The 20,271-nt window shown below is 35.2% G+C and overlaps 1 protein-coding gene across 3 annotated transcripts in view; it reads right to left on the reverse strand.

The window, feature by feature from the left end:
• STXBP5 (syntaxin binding protein 5 (tomosyn)) overlaps positions 1-20,271 on the reverse strand; it is a 189,958-nt gene that overhangs the window by 140,639 nt on the left and 29,048 nt on the right. For all 3 annotated transcript variants that reach the window (XM_011964818.1, XM_011964817.1, XM_011964819.1), the window contains exons 3-4: positions 17,521-17,602; positions 13,557-13,657 (exon numbers count right to left, since the gene is read on the reverse strand). In XM_011964818.1, coding sequence (XP_011820208.1) covers positions 13,557-13,657; positions 17,521-17,602 — 183 coding nt within the window. The remainder of the gene's footprint in view (positions 1-13,556; positions 13,658-17,520; positions 17,603-20,271) is intronic.

The raw sequence follows: 20,271 nt of genomic DNA on the forward strand, positions 1-20,271 counted from the left end.
TTACGGTTAGTATTGTTATTTGTGAATTTGATCCTGTCATTATGATGCCAGCTGGTTATTTTGCCTATTAGTTAATGCAGTTTCTTCATAGTGTTGATGGTCTTTTAATATTTATTATGTTTTTGCAGTGCCTGGTACTGGTTTTTCCTTTCCATATTTAGTGCTTCCTTCAGGAGCTCTTGTAAGGCAGGCCTGGTGGTAACGAAATCTTTCAGCATTTGCTTGTCTGTAAAGGATTTTATTTCTCTTTCACTTATGAATCTTAGTTTGGCTGGATATGAAATTGTGGGTTGAAAATTCTTTTAAGAATGTTGAATATTGGCCGCCACTGTCATCTGGTTGGTAGGGTTTCTGCAGAGAGATCCACTGTTAGTATTTTGGGCTTCCCTTTGTGGGTAACCCCATCTTTCTCTCTGGTTGCCCTTAACATTTTTTCTTCATTTCAACCTTGGTGAATCTGATGATTATGTGTCTTGGGGTTGCTCTTCTCGAGGAGTATCTTTGTGGTGTTCTTTGAATTTCCTGAATTTGAATGTTGGCCTGTCTTGCTAAGTTGGGGAAGTTCTTCTGGATAATATCCTGAACAGTGTTTTTCCACGTGGTTCCACTCTCCCCATCACTTTCAGGTACACCGACCCAACACAGGTTTGGTCTTTTCACACAGTTCCACATTTCTTAGAGGCTTTGTGCATTCCTTTTCATTCTTTTTTTCTAATCTTGTCGTCATACTTTATTTCTTAAAGTTGATCTTCAATCCCTGATATCCTTTCTTCTGCTTGATCAATTTGGCTATTGATACTTGTGTATGCTTCATGAAGTCTTCATGCTATGTTTTTCAGCTTCATCAGGTCATTTATGTTCTTCTCTAAACTGGTTATTCTAGTGAGCAATTCCTCTAACCTTTTTTCAAGGTTCTTAGCTTCCCTGCGTTGGGTTAGAACATGTTCCTTTAGCTTGGAGGAGTTTGTTATTATCCACCTTCTGAACCCTACTTCTGTCAATTCCTCAAACTCATTCTCCATCCAGTTTTGTTCCCTTGCTGGCGAGGAGTTGTGATCCTTTGGAGAAGAGACATTTTGGTTTTTGGAATTTTCAGCCTTTTTACGCTGGAGTTTCCTCATCTTTGTTGATTTATCTATCTTTGGTCTTTGATGTTGGTAACCTTAAGGTGAGGTTTCTGTGTGGATGCCCTTTTTCTTGATGTTGATGCTATTCCTTTCTGTTTGTTAGTTTTCCTTCTAACAGTCAGGCTGCAGGTCTGCTGGAGTTTGCTGGAGACCTGTTTGACTGGGTATCACCAACAGAGGCTGTAGAACAGCAAAGATCACTGCCTGTTCCTTCCTCTGGATGCTTCGTCCCAGAAGGGGTACCCGCCAGATGCCAGCTGAAACTCTCCTGTATGAGGTGTCTCCCAGTCAGGTTACATGGGGGTCAGGGATCCATTTGAGGAGACAGTCTGTCCCTTAGCAGAACTTGAGTGCTGTGCTGGGAGATCTGATGCTCTCTTCAGAGCCGGCAGGCTTAAGTCTGCTGAAGCTGTGCCCACAGCTGCCCCTTTCCCCAGGTGTTCTGTCACAGGGAGATGGGAGTTTTATCTATAAGACCCTGACTGGGGCTGCGGCCTTTCTTTCAGAGATGCCCTGCCCAGAGAAGAGAAATCTAGAGAGGCAGTCTGGCTAGGCTCCACGGGGGTGGGATCTGCTGAGACAGACCACCTGGCTCCCTGGCTTCAGCCCCCTGTGGAGTGAACAATTCTGTCTTGCTGGCATTCCAGGCACCACTGGGGTATAAAAAAAAAAAAAAAACTCCTACAGCTAGCTCAGTATCTGCCCAAATGGCTGGCCAGTTTTGTGCTGGAAACCCAACGCCCTGGTGGTGTAGGCACCTGAGGGAATCTCCTGGTCTGTGGGTTGTGAAGACTTTGGGAAAAACATAGTATCTGGACCGAAATGCACCATTCCTCATGGCTTCCCCTGGCTATGGCAGGGAGTTTCCCAACCCCTTCTGCTTTCTGGGTGCGGCAACGCCCCACACTGCTCTGGCTTGCTCTCTGTGGGCTTCACCCACTGCCTAACCAGTCCCAATGAGATGAGCTGGGTACCTCTGTTGGAAATGCAGAAATCACCTCCCTTCTGTGTCGATCTCACTGGGAGCTGCAGATTGGAGCTGTTCCTATTCAGTCTTCTTTTTTTTTTTTTTTTTTTTTTAAAGACAAGATTTCCCTCTTGTTGCCGAGGTTAGTGTGTAATGGCGCAATCTTGGCTCGCTGCAACCTCTGACTCCCAGGTTCAAGCGATTCTCCTAAAGCATTTATTCTTAAGCAAATAAATGAATTTTGATTTTAAACTCAAGAAGTTAAAAATAAAGTAGGGAGAATAGATATAAAAATTGATATTAATAAGTTACATATCAATTAAACAGTAGAACTATCATGATACATCCAACAATGGGATATAATTTTTCTTTGAATTTCTCTGTCCTAGAGTAACCAAAGAAACAAATTATCTGCCCCCAAACACACCCAGCATTCAGAGGTGGGATGGATATAGGTTACTGGTTACAGTTCTTCCTTGGCATCCATGGGGAATTGGTTCCAGGAGCCCCTTGAATACCAAAATCCAAAGATATTCAGTCCCTCATATAATCTACACAAATCTTCCCATATATTTAAATCATCTCCAGATTACTTATAATGCCAATACGATGTAAGTGCAATGCAAATATACTATGTTTTTTAATTTGTATTTTCCCCAAATATTTTCAAGCCATAGTCGGTTGAGTCCAGGGATATACAACCTACAGATACGAAAGGCTAACTGTATAGAAATTCTCATTGGAACTGAGAGAAAGTGGAAGGTAAAAAAGAGTTTATTAGTCCATAACAGAAATTAGTTTTGGCAAATGGTGGATTTTTCTTAGTTAGGATTCAAGGCCAGGGAGTAATTCTCTGTGGGTCTAAGCTCTACTCTCTTAATCATTGTTCCTTTTCCATGTAAGTTACCACTTACTTGCAGCTGAGTTCTTTTATCAGCCTGCTTCTGGCTACAGCTTCCTTTTATCTTGCGCTCTCTCTGTCCCTTTCAGTCCAAGCTGGCAATGTGTCTACTGATGCAATTTTCTCAAGAAACTTACAGGTCTTAAATAAATTTTATTGGGTTTTACTCCATTAGACAAAAGTCACACTCACGAATCTTTTTTCAGAGAACCTTTTCTCTATTTTGGCTCCTGCTGAAATGCCTGTGGGATGGTACTTTTAAACTTTCTAGATTCTCTGGTTTCTTGAAAAGATCTGTGGGGTACACCATTAATCTCTTAAAAGGGGCCCTTTGTGTGACTGAACGTTCTGACCTTTTGATCTTTAAGGGGTTTTTAGTAAGAAATTATACAGTCACACTCTCACATTTTTCTCTGTGCCACACTTTCGGAAACAATCTCTCTTTTGCCAGCTGCATCACAGTAGGAATTCCCCAAATTGTCAAGTCCTGGTTCCCTTAAAAGTTCTTCACTCAATTTCTCTCTCTCCTCTTGCATTTTACTATAAAGCAGAAAGAAAAAGAATCAGCTCGCACCCTCAACACTTTCCTTAGAAATCTCTTCAGCTAAATATCCAAGTTAATCATTTACATACTGTATAGGGGACAATTCTGTTCTCCCACTATACAACAAGGAACCACTTTCTCCAGCCTCTTCCTAGCAAGAGAATCAAGTACTGAGTCCTACAAACAGCTTGTTCTGGGCAATATATGCTTTTCTATTCTATTCTTCAAAATTCTTCTAGCTTCTACTCACTGCCAAGTTCCAAAGTGACTTCCACATTTTTAGATATTTGTTACAGTAGTATTCCACTTCCAGGTACCAAACTAATACCAGGTATAATGTTTTTTACCGATTTGTAACAAAGTATCACAAATGTAATGGCTTAAAAGAATACCCATTTATTATTTCTGTAGATTAGAGGTCCAGACACTTAATAGGTTCTCTACTCAAGGACTTACAAGGCTAAAATCCACATTTCAGCCATGCTGCATTCCTGCATCCCTTTCTGGAAATGTTGGGAAAGAATGTGCTTCCAAGCTCATTCAGGTTGCTAGCTGAATTCAGCATCTGTGGATGTGGGACTAAATCCCTGTCTCCCTGCTGTCTGTCAGCGGGTACGCTCCTAGAGGCCACTGGTATTCCTACATGGCCCCCTCCATCTTTGAGGCTGGCAAGCAAGAATTCCTGTCCACTGTATCCTTCTCACACTCTGAGCCTTTTGACAGGAAAAACCCAGTCTCTTAAGTGCTCACCTGCTTGTCAGGCCTACGGACAATCAACTTTGTATTTTAAGGTCAACTGATTTGGGAACTGAAATACATCTGGAAAAATGTCTTCACCGAGATAAGTGTTTGATTAATTAACAAGCAGTAGGTATGTGTACATCAAGGGGTAGATACCTTGGGGCCCATCTTATAATTCTGCCTACAACAGACATATGTTTAGGAGTAAAATTGTTGGGTCATGAAGGATGTGAATACTGCCCAAGAAACTTCTGAAATGACTACAATACTTAAAACTCACATCAGTAAGTTATAAGAAGCTCCAGTTGCATCACAATCTAACTAACATTTTAGCCATTCTAATGAGTAGTTGTCGTTTTAGTCTCCATTTTCCTGATGACTGACTTTTGTCTTCTTTAAATAAAAAAACTCAATTATTTCATCATATGTTCTCATATAAACCTCTAAAATGATATTCACTCATATTGTAATATACATTTGCATCTCTCTAATGTAAGCTATTCATGCATTAATAAATAGCTCATTCTGTTCATTGGTTCACTGGCAGAGCTAAGTAATTTTTTTTTTTTTTTTTTTTTTTTTGAGATGGAGTCTCACTTAGTCGCCCAGGCTGGAGTGCAGTGGCATGATCTCACCTCACTGCAACCTCCGCTTCCCGGGCTCAAGCAATTCTCTCTGCCTCAGCCTCCCAAGTAGCTGGGATTACAGGTGTCCAGTACCATGCCCGGCTAATTTTTGTATATTTAGTAGAGACGGGGTCTTGCCATGTTGGCCAGGCTGGTCTTGAACTCCTGACCTCAGGTGATCTGCCCAACTTGGCCTCCCAAAGTGCTGGGATTATAGGTTTGAGCCACCACACCCAGCCGAGCTAAGTACTCTTTTATTTGCCTTTGGTTATAAACCTTCTCCTTCCACATAATCTTTTAATGTCTTTTTATATAATCTTTTTACACCTTAAGTACCTTGTAAGGCCCTTTTGGAAAGAGAACAGTCTCTTTAAATATATCTCCCCTTTTCCTTGACAGAAGAAATTCCTTGTCAGGAAGTTGTAAAAGAGTGTTTTGCTGAGTACCAGCCCCCTAAAAATCTATCTAAGTGTAATGAAGATTTTAAATTAACTAATTGCACATGTTAAACGAGGACAAAATTAATCACAATACTGAAACAAATTAAAAGATGCAGAATTGTAGAAGAAATTCTGACAAGGAAAAGGGTAGAGGTATTCAAAGAGACTCCTTACTATGGATAATTTTATTCTAGGAAGTGATCCAATACTGCCTGAACATCTTTCCTTTAACAGTTTCAAAGTTATCAAATCGTAACTGTCTTTCCTCTGAATATTAAGAGAATTTTTCTTTATTTTAAAATTTTGCTTGAATACGTGATACTCTATACCTAGAATTTCCAAGATGACTCTTCATTTCCGTATCACCAACCAATTCTCTTTGTAGATCAGAATTATGTCCAGAGTAGTAGATCCCACATTTTCCCAACAGGATTGGGCACCATTTCATGCCTACGTTCTACTCCTTAATTTCATCCTATCAAATCACTCTCATATCTAATGTCTGTACACTTTTCATTAAGCTGCTTTCAAAGAAAAGTATTTTGATAATATTATGTGATTACCAGAGAAACTATAATTCTAGGTCTTTGTTTCAATATTGTGATTAATTTTTTCCTTGTTTAACATGTGCAATTAGTTAATTCAAAATCGTATTAAGACCTGTATAGATATTTTGGCAGCTGGTAGTCTGCCTAACACTCTTTTACAACTGTCTAAGGTTATACCCTATTTATGTGGATACCGAGCAAATTACAAGCTTTATAAATATGCAAAGCACAGTATTGTAATAAAATAATGAAATAAGAGTGTAATGTAATAAATGAGTTTTTGTTTCTATATAAATTTATTTATGATACTGGGAAAATCTGATGCTAGGGTGGCAACTCATTGCTACCGTACATTATAAGCACAAAATCTCCTTTTGCTGTGCTGGAATCTGAACAGATTAACTTCATTTGTTATACGGTTGTGTTTTTCCATGAGAGGACTTTGAACATGAATTCTCCATTGATATTTAAGTTATAAAATCTTGATTATTAATGTATTTCATATGATAATTTTCCTTCCCTTTCATTACTTTAGAATGAAAGCCTACTTACGTTATTCTCTAAACAATGATGCATCATCAAATAATAAGTCATATAGAAACTGTAAATCAGAGTATCAGAATAAAGAAAAAACATATGTCTTTAGAAATACATTAACTTTAATATTAAGATTCAGCTTTTCGGGTGTTTAACATACTTACAGGGGAAAATATTCTATAAAATTTCACTAAGGGAAATTTTCTTAACCCCTGAGAATAAATACTTATGTGAAAAGGTTTTACAAACAATAAAGCATTATATTAAATCAAGATGTATAAATATTAGACGATAATACTAGGTTCTAAATAGGAAAGTCCACATATAATTTAGTTTTCAGTCTTAAAATGTTTCACATATCGTTAGTTATAAACTTATGCAAAAACTTAACATGGTTGAGAATACTGGTCATACTAACTCATGGTGATGAAAAAAGACTAGAAGATAGTTGTAGCTGCTTATCAACCCAAGACTTGCTCCTATTTAAACTTCTTTAAAGGAAAAAACAAGATATAAGCTAAATGGAGCATATTCTGTTTTACTTATCAAATTCTCAGTTTCTATGGGAGCAAAGAACCCCTCTTCTACATGTATAAACCCAATGGCACATATTAACGAGGCTCACCAATATCAAGGAAAAGAAACAAAGGTGATATGTGTTTCCCAGAGCTGCCAAAACAAATCACCACAGCATGGGTGGCTTAAAACAACAGAAATTTATTATCTCACAGTTATGGAGGCAAGAAGTCTGAGATCAAGGTGTCAGCAAGGTGCTGCCCTCTCTGAGGGCTCTAGGGGAGAATCTGTTACATGCTTCTCCCCTAGTTGCTGGTATTGGCAGCTATCCTTTGCATTCCTTGGCTTACAGTTGCATCACTCAGCTTCTACCTCCTCCATCACGTGGTATTCTCTGAGTTTCTGTGTCTGTGTCTCTTCACCTCTTCTTATGTGGACACCAGATTAGTCTTCACCTTCACCTTCATAATCTCATATTAACTTGACTACATCTGCAAAGACCCCATTTCTAACTAAGGTCACATTCATAGGTACCAGGAGTTAGGACTTCAAAATTATCTTTTTTTGGGAAAACAATTCAATCTGTAACAGAGGATGGGTAAGTAAAGTCCACACCCCCAGTATTCTACTATGACATACTGCTGCTACCAATTCCTTTCAGGCTACAGAAGATTGAGATGCTATAGCCACTACTATCGGCAAATTAGTCCCTGTGATAAAAATTATACAGCAGACAAATCCCTGAGCTGAGCCTGGCAATTGGCATGACAAGCTACATGCTAATTAAGGAGGATATTTAAAATTGTATGTTTTTACTCAACTTTCAAAATATATTTACTTTTTCTTTTGTTTGCTGGTTTAAAAAAATTACATCTTGCATCCTAGTTGGTTTTAGCCTACTTTTCTTTTACAGCTGAATTGTGTGCTGCCCTCCTCAATTATATGGTGAAGTCCTAACCCCCAGTACCCAAGACTGTGACAGTATTTGGAGCTAGCGCCTTCAATTCAAACAAAAATTAGCCGGGCATGGTGGCGGGCACCTGTAATCCCAGCTACTTGTGAGGCTCAGGAGAATCACCTGAACCCAGGAGGTGGAGGTTGCAGTGAGCCAAGATCATGCCACTGAACTCCCAACAGACCAAGATTCCCTCTCTCAAAAAAAAAAAAAAAAAGGCAAGCAGCAGCTCAGCAAACCTCAAGCAGTATAAATATGAAGAAAATAATAGCTACACATATCATTGTCAAAATGCTAAAAACCAAAGATAAAGTGATAATTTTGAAAGCAGCCAGAGAATAGGACTCATCAAATAACCACTAATTTCTCATAAAAACAAAAAGGAGGGCAGAAAATCGTGGAATAACAACTTCAAAGTGTTGAAGGAAAACCACTGGTAGGTCATAAAACTCATAATCAGAAAGTCAACTACAAATGCTTCAAATTAATTACAAACTGTCATTTCATGTAATTTCAAAATCATCAAATACTATATTTTACTGATTCTATATGCTATTGACTCTAGGGCATGCCATTATTTTCATTTAGTATTAATAAAATTCACAAAACATTTTCGATTAATTATAAGACACCATTCATTAACAAAAACATTGTAATTTCAGAGATGTAAAAACGTTAAAAATACCAAATAAGTAAATGCTAAAGTCAATAGTCCTCTTTCAAAAAGCCAAATCAAAATCCCAGCAAGCTACTGTGTGGCTATTGACAAACTGATTTTTAAAGTTCATATGAAAAGGCATAAAACCCACAATAGCCAACATAATACTGAAGAAGAAGACCAAAGTCGGAGGGCTAACACTACCCATCTTCAAGATTTGCTATAAAACTACAGTAATCAAGTCAATGTATACAGTCATCCCTCCATATCTGTGGGGGATTGGTTACAGAACCCCCTCAGATACCAAAATGCAATAATGCTCAAGTCCCTTATATAAAACTGTACCGTATCTGCATATAGCCTATGCACATTAAATAATCTCTTAATTACTTCTAATACTTAATACAATTTAAATGCTAAGTAAATCATTGTTATCTTGTATTTTTATTTGTATTATCTTTTTATTTTTCCCCCAAATATTTTCAGTCTGCTGATGGTTGAATCCAGATGTGGATCCCATAGATACAAAAAGCTGATTGTATTAGAAAAATAACAGACAAATAGATCAACTGATCTATCTTAAACAGAATAGAGAACCAGAAATAGATCTACTTAAATACAGTAAATTGCTCTCTGAAAAAGGAGCAAACACAATTCAATGGGAAACAGATAATCTTTTCAACAAATGGTGCTGGAAGAACTGGACAATCATACGCAAAAAGAAAAAAAAAAAAGAAAAAAAAATTCTAGACCCAGAACTTACGTATTTCAAAAAATTTAAATCAACATGGATCGTAGATCTAAATGTAAAATGCAAAACTCTAAAACTTCTACAACATAACACAGGAGGAAATCTAGGTAGTGATCTTGAGTTTGGTGATGAATGTTTAGATACAAACAACCGAAGTGTAATCTCTGAAAGAAAAATTAATACGCTAAACTTAATACGAAATATCTGCTCTACAAAGACACTGTGCAGTGAATAAAAGTAAAAGTCACAGACTAGGACAAAGTATTTGTAAAATAGCTATCTGATAAAGGTACCCAAAACATACGAAGAATTATTAAAACTTATCAATAAGAAACAAACAGCCCAATTTAAAAATGGGCAAAAAATCTGGACAACTCACCAAAGCAGCATACGAAACAAAGAAGAATATGAAAAGATAACCCATATCATGTGTCACTATGGAACTGCAAATTGAAGTAACAATGAGGTAACACTACACACATATTAAAATGGCTAACAACCATAAACTGGCAATACTAAATGTTAGTAAGGATATGGAGCAAAAGGATCTCTTACTCAATGCTAGTGAGAATGCAAAATAGTATAGCCATTAAGGAAGACAGCTTGGCAGTTTTTCACAAAGCCAAAGATAGCCCAGCATATGATCCAGCTATAGCACTCCCAGGTATCCAATTGTGTTGAAAATGTACATCCACAAAAAGTCTGCATGTGAATATTTATAACAGCTTTATTCATAATGGCCAACAAAAGCAAAAACCAAGATATCCTTCAATCGGTGAATGGAAATACAAACTGTCACATCTGTAAAAGAGATTTACTGATAAAAAGAAATGATTTAGCAAGCCAGAAGACTAGTCAAGACCAGTAACATTAAATGCATATAGCTCAGTGAAAGAAGACAGTCTAAAAAAGCTACATGCTGTACGTATGATTCCAACTACAGTCATGTGTCACGTACAGATGGCTATGTTCTAAGAAACCCATCAGCAGGTGAATTCAACATTGTGTGAACATCATGGAGCGTACTTACACAAACCTAGATAGGCTGTATAGTACAGCCTCTTGCTCCTAAGCTAGAAACCTGGAAAGCATGTTACTATGTACTACATATTGAATGCTGTAGCCAACTGTAACACAAAGGTTAAGTATCTGTGTATCTAAACATAAAAAGGTACAGTAAAAATGTAGTATAATAGATTAAAAAATAGTACACCTCTAGAGGGCAGTTATCATGAATGGAGCTTGCAGGAATGGAAGTTGCTCTGGGTGAGTTCAGTGAGTGGTAAGTGACTGTGAAGGCCTAGGACATTACTGCACCCTAGTGTAGACTTTATAAACACTGGACACTTAGTCCAGACTAAATTTATTTTTAAAAATTTATTTCTTCAATAATAAATCAACCTTAGCTTACTGTAAACTTTTTACTTCATAAACATTTTAAATGTTTTAACTTTTTGACTCTTTTATAATAACCCTTCACTTACACGTTGTAAAACTATTAAAAATATTTTTCTTTATCTCTTTATTCCATAAGCTTTTTTATATTTTTAATTTTTTACTTTTACTTTTTAAACTTTAAAAAAAAAAAAAAAAACTAAGACACAAACACACACATTAGCCTAGGCCTACACAGGATCAGGATCATCAATCTCATTGTCTTCCACCTCTAGATCTTGTCCCGCTGGAAGATCTGCAGTATGATAACAATGCCTTCTGGAATATTTCCTGAAGGACCTGCCTGAGGCTGTTTTTCTTAAATAAGTGGAAGGAATAAACTCTAAAACAGTAATAAAACATATATTCTAATATATAAGACAGTAACATAGTAATTGATTATCATTATCAAATATGTACCGTACACAATTATATGTGCTACACTTTTAGAGAATTGGTAGCACAATAGGTTAGTTTATACTGGTATTACTACAAACACGTGAATAATGTATTGCACTAAGATGTTATGATGTTATGACAGCTATAACATCCCTAAGCTATAGGAGTATTTCAGCTCCATTATACTCTTTTGGGACCATCATCATATATGCAATCGTCACTGAGTGTAACATCATTATGCAACACATGGCTACATATGACATTTTGGAAAAAGCAAAAACTACAGAGACAGGAAACAGATCAGATCAGTGGCTGACAGGGGTTCAGGATTAGAGAAAGAGTATGAATAAACAGGTGACACACACTGGTTTTTAGGTCAGTGAAACTATTCCATATGACACTGTAATGGTAGATACATGACATTACACATTTATCAAAATACACACAATTGTTCAACACAAATAGTGAACCTTAATATATTATGAACATTAGTTAACAACAATGTATTAATTTTGGTTCATTAATTGTAACAAACCACATTAATGCATGTTAATATCAGAGAACACCATGGGGGGGATGAGTTAGGGGAATGAGGGTAGTATACGAGGTATATGGAAATTCTCTGTAGTATCTGCTCAATTATTCTATAAATCTAAAACTGTTCTAAAAGTAAAGTCTATTAATTTAAAAACTGTGCATGTTAAAATCAAAGAAATGTGATATAGTTCCCTGTTTTGGGTATCATAATACAGTAAGAGTTAGAAACAGAGAGACAGACCTAAGACTACTACTACAAACTTTAAGATATCTCATTTTCTGTTTAACAATCAAATACTAAGTACTTACTATGTCAAAAAAGTCACCAGTTACCTCGTCATGACTTAGCTGTGATTATACCTATTTTTCCTTACATCTCCCAACTCTCTAGTCTCTATGCTGCTTTTTACCCTTTGCCTTATTCCAAGTATCATTTCTCCCAAATCATGTTTCTCACTAATTCCATAAGATGTCATGAGAATCAAATAAGAGAGTCTAAGATAAAGCCCTAGAACTCACAGGTTTCCTTCTTCTACTTTAAGTTCACACTTCTTACCTCTACTGTTATTACAGTTGTTATAACTATATTGTTCTCACATTCTCTTCTTCCGCCTTTATTGTCAACAGGTTTTAATCAAAATTTTAGACATTAAAAACTAAAACTACTTTCTTGACTGGAAGAAAGTAGCTGCTTAAGAAAATCAACTTTTCCTTAGAAATTAAAATAAAAGAATCAAGTATTTCCCTTTTGGTATTCCTATAAGATTCAAAATTTTAAAAATTTCCTCAAAATACATAAAAAAAGATTGTGCTTTTAATGTTAACTACATATCATACACATATATACAACCACACGTGTATATAAAATAACAATATATGTCTCTCAAATTATTGAGGGGACTATATCCTTACTCATATTTCATACCAAAATAAATTCCATATAAATCAAATATTAAGTATAAAAAGTAAAACTTTAAGAGTACTAGAAAGGCCAGGCATGGTGGCTCATGCCTGTAATCCTGGCTCTTTGGGAGGCTGAGGAGGGCAGATCACTTGAGGTCAGAGTTCGAGACCAGCCTGGCCAACATGGCAAAACCCTGTCTCTACTAAAAATACAAAAATTAGCCGGGTGTTGTGGTACACGCTCTAGTCTCAGCCACTCAGGAGGCTGAGGCATGAGAATTGCTTGAACCTGGCGGGTAGAGGTTGCAGTGAGCCCAGATCATGGCATAGCAAAACTATGCCTCAAAAAAAAAAAAAAAAGAGTACTACAAAAACATATAGAGGACAATGGCTAATAAAATAAGGGTGAAAAAGTTTTTCCAATCAAAGCCCCAAATTCATAAGTCATATTAGAAGAAATTTCTATGACCAAGCTAATCTACTTCTACAAATTTATCTTATGGATATACCTGTATATGTAGACAAAGACATATATGTAACATAACATCACAACAGAGTAAAATGAATACTATGCAGTTATGAAAATGATTCAGGAAGATTTAAATGTGCTGATATGAGCCAATCTATGGGATATGTTAAGTAAAAACAAGTTACAGGAAGAGTATGTAATAGCTTCCCTTTTATGCAAAAAAAAAAAAAAAGCAGAGGAGATATACAGAGATTTTTTCTTTTATATATGCCCTGTAAATCCTTCCACAAGGACACAAAAGAAACTTATGTGGTTGCTTGAAGAAAGTAAGATGGATCTAAAAAAGAAGGAATCTTGCTTTTCAGTATATCCTCTGAAGTTTTTGAATTAGTTTTTAGATTGTGCATAAGGTCCATCACACACAAAAAAATCAAAGACTGAAATTCAAGAAAATATCATAATAGTAAATATCCTATACATAGGATAACTGGGAGAATTCTTACCTTTCTCGGCAAAATTTAAGCGAATGTAGTATGGCAGGCCTCTTCTGACGCAAATTCCATAAGTGTAAGGTGTCATCAGCCAAGGCACTCACAAGAGCTCCCTTAAAAATCAAAAATAATACATTTCATATATAATACATTTTATAAACATGAAGACTACTCAATAGCTGCCAGAAATATCTCCTTCCCAAATTTCAAAACTTTCTGCCAGCAGATTTAGATCTAAGAAACATTTGCCTCAAATTCAAAACAGCAGATGTAAAAAGTGCATGTGTATTACATGTACGTAAATAAATTAACTTCTTCAATAATTTAAAGTATAATTTAGTATCTCATAAGTCGAAAGTATACTAGGATCTAGTGGAATAGTATGGTTAACATCCAGTTATTTAACATTAGAGATCAGACTGTAAGTAACTTTGTAACTATTATACATACCTCCTTGATTAGCAGAGCAAAATATGATATGAAGTAACACCCTCATTTCATTTGGCTTAAGACAAATCCTTATGAAAGTACTATGCTCAGATCATAATTCTACTATTAGAATGGTATGGAAAATAAACATAGCATTTGGCACACTGTAATATCCATGTCTGAAGGTTTGAAATCTGACTAATTTAGAATGTTAAAATGTCTGATACAACTAAATATTATTATTTATAGGGAAGAAAAAGCCTGGCCGTATTTGAGAATCATTTAAGTGGCTCATTCCCACCCAAACCCAACAAATCAGAATTTCCAGAGTGCTATGGTTTAGATATGGTTTGCAATGCCAAAACACATCATGTTGAAGTGTAATTGCCAGTGAAGTGGTGTTGAGAGGTGGTGAACCATCCCTCATTTGTGTCATAAAAGATCTGCCTCTGTGAAGGGTTTAATGCAGTCTCCAGGTAGGGAGGGAGTTCCTTCCCTCACAGGACTGGATTAGTTCTTTTGCTAGTGAGTTGTTATAAAGTGAGGGTGACCTCTTTGCTCTCCTGGCATGCACGAGCTTCCCTTTCTGCTTCTTTACCATGTTATGAGGCAGCATGAGGCCCTCACTAGAAGTCAGCCAGATGCAGCTGCTCAATCTTGGACTTCCCAGCCTCCAGAATCAAAAGTTAAATAAACAAACTTCTTTCTTTATAAATTACCCAGACTCAGGTGTTCAGTTATAGCAACAGAAAATGGCTGAAGACACAGACCAAAGATCTATGCAAGTATACTTTGAAAAACCTCTAGAGATGATACTGATATAAAATTGTAAATGCAATGTGACAATTGTGAATAAAATTAAGACTCTCTAGACTAGAGCTGATTTATTAAGACATCTGAATGCTTTTCTTCAAAGGAGTTAGAAATCTATCATCAAGAACTGAGAGAAGAGTAAGACAAGAGATGTAAGATGCCGAATTTACATTAATTTCAAAAAAGATTTGTAAGACCAATCTTTTAGGTTATTGTAAGAAATTGTAAAGTCTCCCTCTTTCAAAATAAGAGTTTCTCATCTACTCAGAAGAATTAAAACAGCTACCAGGACGAGATTTATATTATCTCTCCAACTCCTTTCCATCTTCAAAATTCTATGAGGGCTACCCTAGTGTGTAACTTCTGTTGACAGGACATGACAACTGGAAAGCAGAAATACATAAAGTCCACATTCTCTCCATTTCACTAAAAGCATTGTCTTATCTAGATCACTTTGAAGTAGAGAAACTCAAAATACTTAGGGTGTCAAAGATTTGTACTGCTCTTTCTTATTTCCATCAAATAAAAGGCCATGTCACCCTCTTTCTTAATATGTTTACCGCATCTCAAAATCTCCAGGAAGAAGAGAAGACACAGAGCCAAAATAGCAATAACAACTAACCTCCTCTTATGGTGGCTCCTTCACCTATATAGTATATAGTTTTCCAAATCTGAAAGCAAACAGGTCCACCTAATTGTCAGATCTCCACTTTTTAAAACAAACCAAAAAAAACTACCTTTATGTATTTATAATTTAACATTTAAGCAGGTCAAAAAAAAAAAATGGCCCTTCCAAAGAAGTCTATGATCAATCTTATTGAAGAGAAAAAGAATACTTAATATGAATAAAAACAGCACAAATTTAAGATTTCTAAAATTTAGGTCTACAGTAAATGATCTGCCGTATTTTATTAACATTGGCTCAAGTGTTGCTTTAAAAAATAATCTTAACCAAGTATAAAAATGAAGAACAGGACAGGCATGGTGGCTCACGCCTATAATCCCAGTACTTTGGGAGACTGAGGCAGGCAGATCACAAGGTCAGGAGTTAAGAGACCAGCCTTGCCAACACAGTGAAACCCTGTCTCTACTAAAAATACAAAAATTAGCTGGGTGTGGTGGCATGCGCCTGTAGTCCCATCTACTTAGGAGGCTGAGGCGGGAGAATCATTTGAACCCGGGAGGCGGAGGTTGCAGTGAGTCAAGATCACGCCATTGCACTCCAGCCTGGGTGACAGAGTGAGACTCCATCTTAAAAAAAAAAAAAAAAAAAGAGAGAGAGAGAGAGAGAAAACAGGTTAATAGTTGCCAGGGACTGAGGGTGAGCAGGAATTCACTTACAAAAGGATTCCCTTAGTATTGAAGGCACTTCTTTATTTCTGAGGGAATTCCTTCCCTTAGTGCTGAGGGAACTGACCTGTATCTTGATGTGGTAGTCCTTACATACATCTGTACATGTGATAAAATTGAACTACACACACAAACACACAAATGAGTCCATATATGAACTGGAGAATCTAAATAAAGGTCTATAGTCTAGTTAATAGTATTGTTTTGATGTCATTTTCCTGGTTTGCTATTGTATTATTGTTATAAAAAATTTTACTACTGAGAGAAGCTAAAAGGGTACACAAGCTCTCTCTGAAACTATTTTTAAACTTAACCATGAGTATAATGATTCCATAATAAAACATTCTTTAAAAGAGGAAAAATAATCTGAGTCTTCATATATGGCTTCAACAACTTTCTACATTGTAATTTTTAAAAATTTAACATTTTAAAATGCCTGATATACACTTCTATACAGGATACTGAAGGTTTTAAAAACACAACCGCTGACCTTGAAAAATCTAGACAATTGCAAATTATTTGGATTACAGTTTTATGGAGGTTTTTATGTTGTCATAAGTATCTTTTTATACACAGGATGCCTTTCTTAAATCCTCTGGTATGAATAAAACATTTATCAAAAGCCATAGGTATTCAGGAATTTATTTTCTCTCACATACATTTAAGAAATTATTCCACGGAGCCTAAGGGTTTATGGACTAAACTAATGTCCACAATCTATCCTCATATTTAAGGAGATCAGAGCCTTTTCTGAAGCAATTTCTCTTTCTTCCTTCTACGACCAGTTTTCCCTATCAATACTTGTAGTAAACATCTATTCTCAGAGCTGCTCGTATGTTCTTAAAATATGCAAAAACCGTGTTTCCTATGCTGATAAAATGCTGTTTTCTCTAGCTCCTTCCATACTTTCAAAAGGAAAGGCAATGTCAATTACTTAAAGCAACTGACATATTTGTGTGTTAATTAAGAACTCTGGGCAGTAACTACTTTCTAATGAATGAATGTTGGTTTCTTGGTTGTATTTCAAAGCAATTCATTAAAGAAGCACATTCTTTGATTTGTAATAAGCTCAATCTTTTAAAAAATATTTTAATACAGATTTCTATGTTACCCAGCATTCAATGTCCCTTAAAATTTAAATGCAGCATGTTTTACCAAAAACGTTTACCTTAGGCCATTTAGTTTACAACATTGTCTTGAGAAAACATTTTACATTATTTATGTAACTGTTCATGACGCTACTTTAAAATGAATTACTATTTCTGATTATAAATTAATTTTTGTTCAAATATTTAAATAAATGTGAACGCATGTAAGAAATCTGAAAGACTAGATGTGGCCCTACTTTAGATATAAGTAGAAATGATTAAAACAATTCACTAACCTCATTAATCAGGAACTGGAGCTGGATTACTGCAGCTCCACTGTCATGCTGGCAATAACATTCTACTCCTGGACGACCAAAGCTGTAATTAATTCCATTAAGGAGTTTATGGTATTTGTTTGGTTTTTTGAAACTGGTAAATTATATAATAGGCTGATAAATATTCCAATGACCTCATTTTCAATACAGGCTATTTACTGAAGTTGAGATTTAGAGCTAGGTTTGTTACACATCCATCTAATAGTTTCTGTTGAAAAGTCTCAGAGATTACAAGTTTAAACAAAATAAGCAAATTAGAAGAAAATGAATTATTAACATCAGCAACATATTAAAACAAGATAATATATAGGTAATACATTTTATGCTGGCCCAAATTATTTTCTTCATCTTAAAATAACAAAAAGATGACAAAGGTGGTTGGATCTACAGGACGTCCAATTTTGCTGTAATCAGCAAACAAATCTGAAAAGTAGGCAAATGTCATTTTGGAATGTTGCTTTTCGGAACAGTAATTTTTTTACTGTCATTTTTCATTTCTGCCGTGTAATTTTTAAGTAAGGCTAAAAATATAATGAAGAACTACATAACTATGTTTCTAATTGACACATGATTTTGTTTCACCAAATGAATGTGTCCATCTTTTACAACAGGCATGGATACTGATTAAAATGAATTGGCATACAATAATAACAGCAAATATTTATATAACATTTTCCACGTGTTAGGCATTATGAAAATGTTATTTATATCAACTCATTTAATCCTCATAACTCATGAAGAATATGTTATCTTCCCCCATTTAAACAGATAAGGAAACTGAAGTACAAAGAAATTAAGTAACCTGCCTCAAGTCACACAACTAGAAGTAGCGAAAATAGAATATAAAGAAGCATTCTGGCTCCAGAGTCTACACTCTAAATTAGTAAAGCATGCTGAGTAAAAACATCAAAACAGAACAGAAAAAAAAAAACTGTACATTTGTAGAACTCACTATGTGTCAGGCACTGTTATATGCATTTTACCTTCATAAACTTGAAATAAGAAGGCAGTCATTTTAATCAGCTGTAAACTAATCTCATTTTGCCAGTTATTAAATATTACCCTAAAGTAAAAAGCAAAATGTAAAAATAAAATTTGGTGGGATTTAATAAATTATAGTTGCTGGTATATAAATTCACATTCAGGTACAGTCTGTTTCTGTATTCTAGTAATACATGCCACAAAGTTCTTAATGAAAACAATTGTGCCATAGGTTTAATTCCTATTTGCTATGATTTTTTCCTTTGGATTTCTAGAAATTTTCTAGACGGTACTCATTTTCAAGAGTTTTTTCTATTTATTACTAGCAATTAATTATAAATTTTATAAATTAACAGGTTGAGTATGTTTAGCTCATAGTACCCACCTCTTTAAACACCTAGAATTATTGTTAGTAGTAATAATAGTAGTAGCAGTAGCAGCAGCAGCAGTAGTAGTAGTAGTAGTAGTAACAGTAGTAGTAGTATTTTTGCTATACCAGTTGCTCAAATACAACTGCAGGAAACCAGATTTCAAATTAATAGTATTGGCAATGTGCAAATCACACCATGACAGGCCATAAAAAAGAAAAATCTGTGTATCTGTTCACCCATTTCTTTCTTTAGAAAAAGAACCTGCCCTTCTACCCAGTACAGTGAGTCTAATTCTAATCTCTTCAGCTAAATTATTCTTTCTGGCATAAATTAGCATATTTTATAATTCCCATTTTACATGAATGTCAAACCTCTCTTTTGAGACCAGATCGGGATCAAAGAATAAGTTGAATTTTTTTGAAAGTGAGTTACTGTAGAAAATCATAATAATTATACTTACCTTACATATTATTTTATCACAAAACATACATAATACTGCTAATCTTTTGATATTAGGCAAAGATATTTTCTTTAAGTATGAATCTATTAACTAAAAATCAGAGTTGTTTTTCTTGAGTAAAACATAGCTATCACTAACCAAGTATAAGATTTCCAGTTTAACTTCTTAAATGGAACTTCAAAGATAATGCCAAACAATACAAGTACAGCATTCATATACAGTCTTACTATTCTTTTTCAGTCATTATAGGTATCCACACCAAATCGGGAGGGAAATTTTAAGTGACTGACTTTCATAAAGTCTTTTAAATGCATTCATCTTAGATGTTTATTTAAAAATATCTCTTTTGACATTCGTACTTCATCATTTTATAGAATATTAAGGTAATTTACCTGATTAGAATATCTAATACAATAGACATAAAAACATTGGGAATACAGAAAAACTGATTCTTGGTAAGTAAAGAATAAGCAACAGGTCTATTAATTTGAGCTTTCTTAAGAAATAGCTTACTGGTTTTGAAATTTCAAATTGCCATGGGCGTCAATCAATGTTTTCTCCAAAGAGAATGAAAAATGTCTATAAATTTAGGAAGTCAGTTACACAGAGGTCAAGAGAGGTTTTACTCTTAGGCTATGTATGACACTACTCTAAACAAAACATGTACTTTAAAATTGATATAACACAGTTCCTTAACTTCTAGCTAATATGATAAAAATAACTTCTTAATAAACAATAAGAACCATTTACTGAGTAACTACTAAGTGGTTAGGCACTATGCCTTAAATACATAATGGCACCTAATCATCACACTAATTCTGAAAGGTAGTTATTATTCATGTTTTACAGGTGACATTTCTAAGGCTCAGAGAAATGATTTTTTCTCAAAGTTACTTATTT

Source organism: Mandrillus leucophaeus, unplaced genomic scaffold (assembly GCF_000951045.1).
Source record: "Mandrillus leucophaeus isolate KB7577 unplaced genomic scaffold, Mleu.le_1.0 Scaffold708, whole genome shotgun sequence".
Taxonomy (NCBI): domain Eukaryota; kingdom Metazoa; phylum Chordata; class Mammalia; order Primates; family Cercopithecidae; genus Mandrillus; species Mandrillus leucophaeus.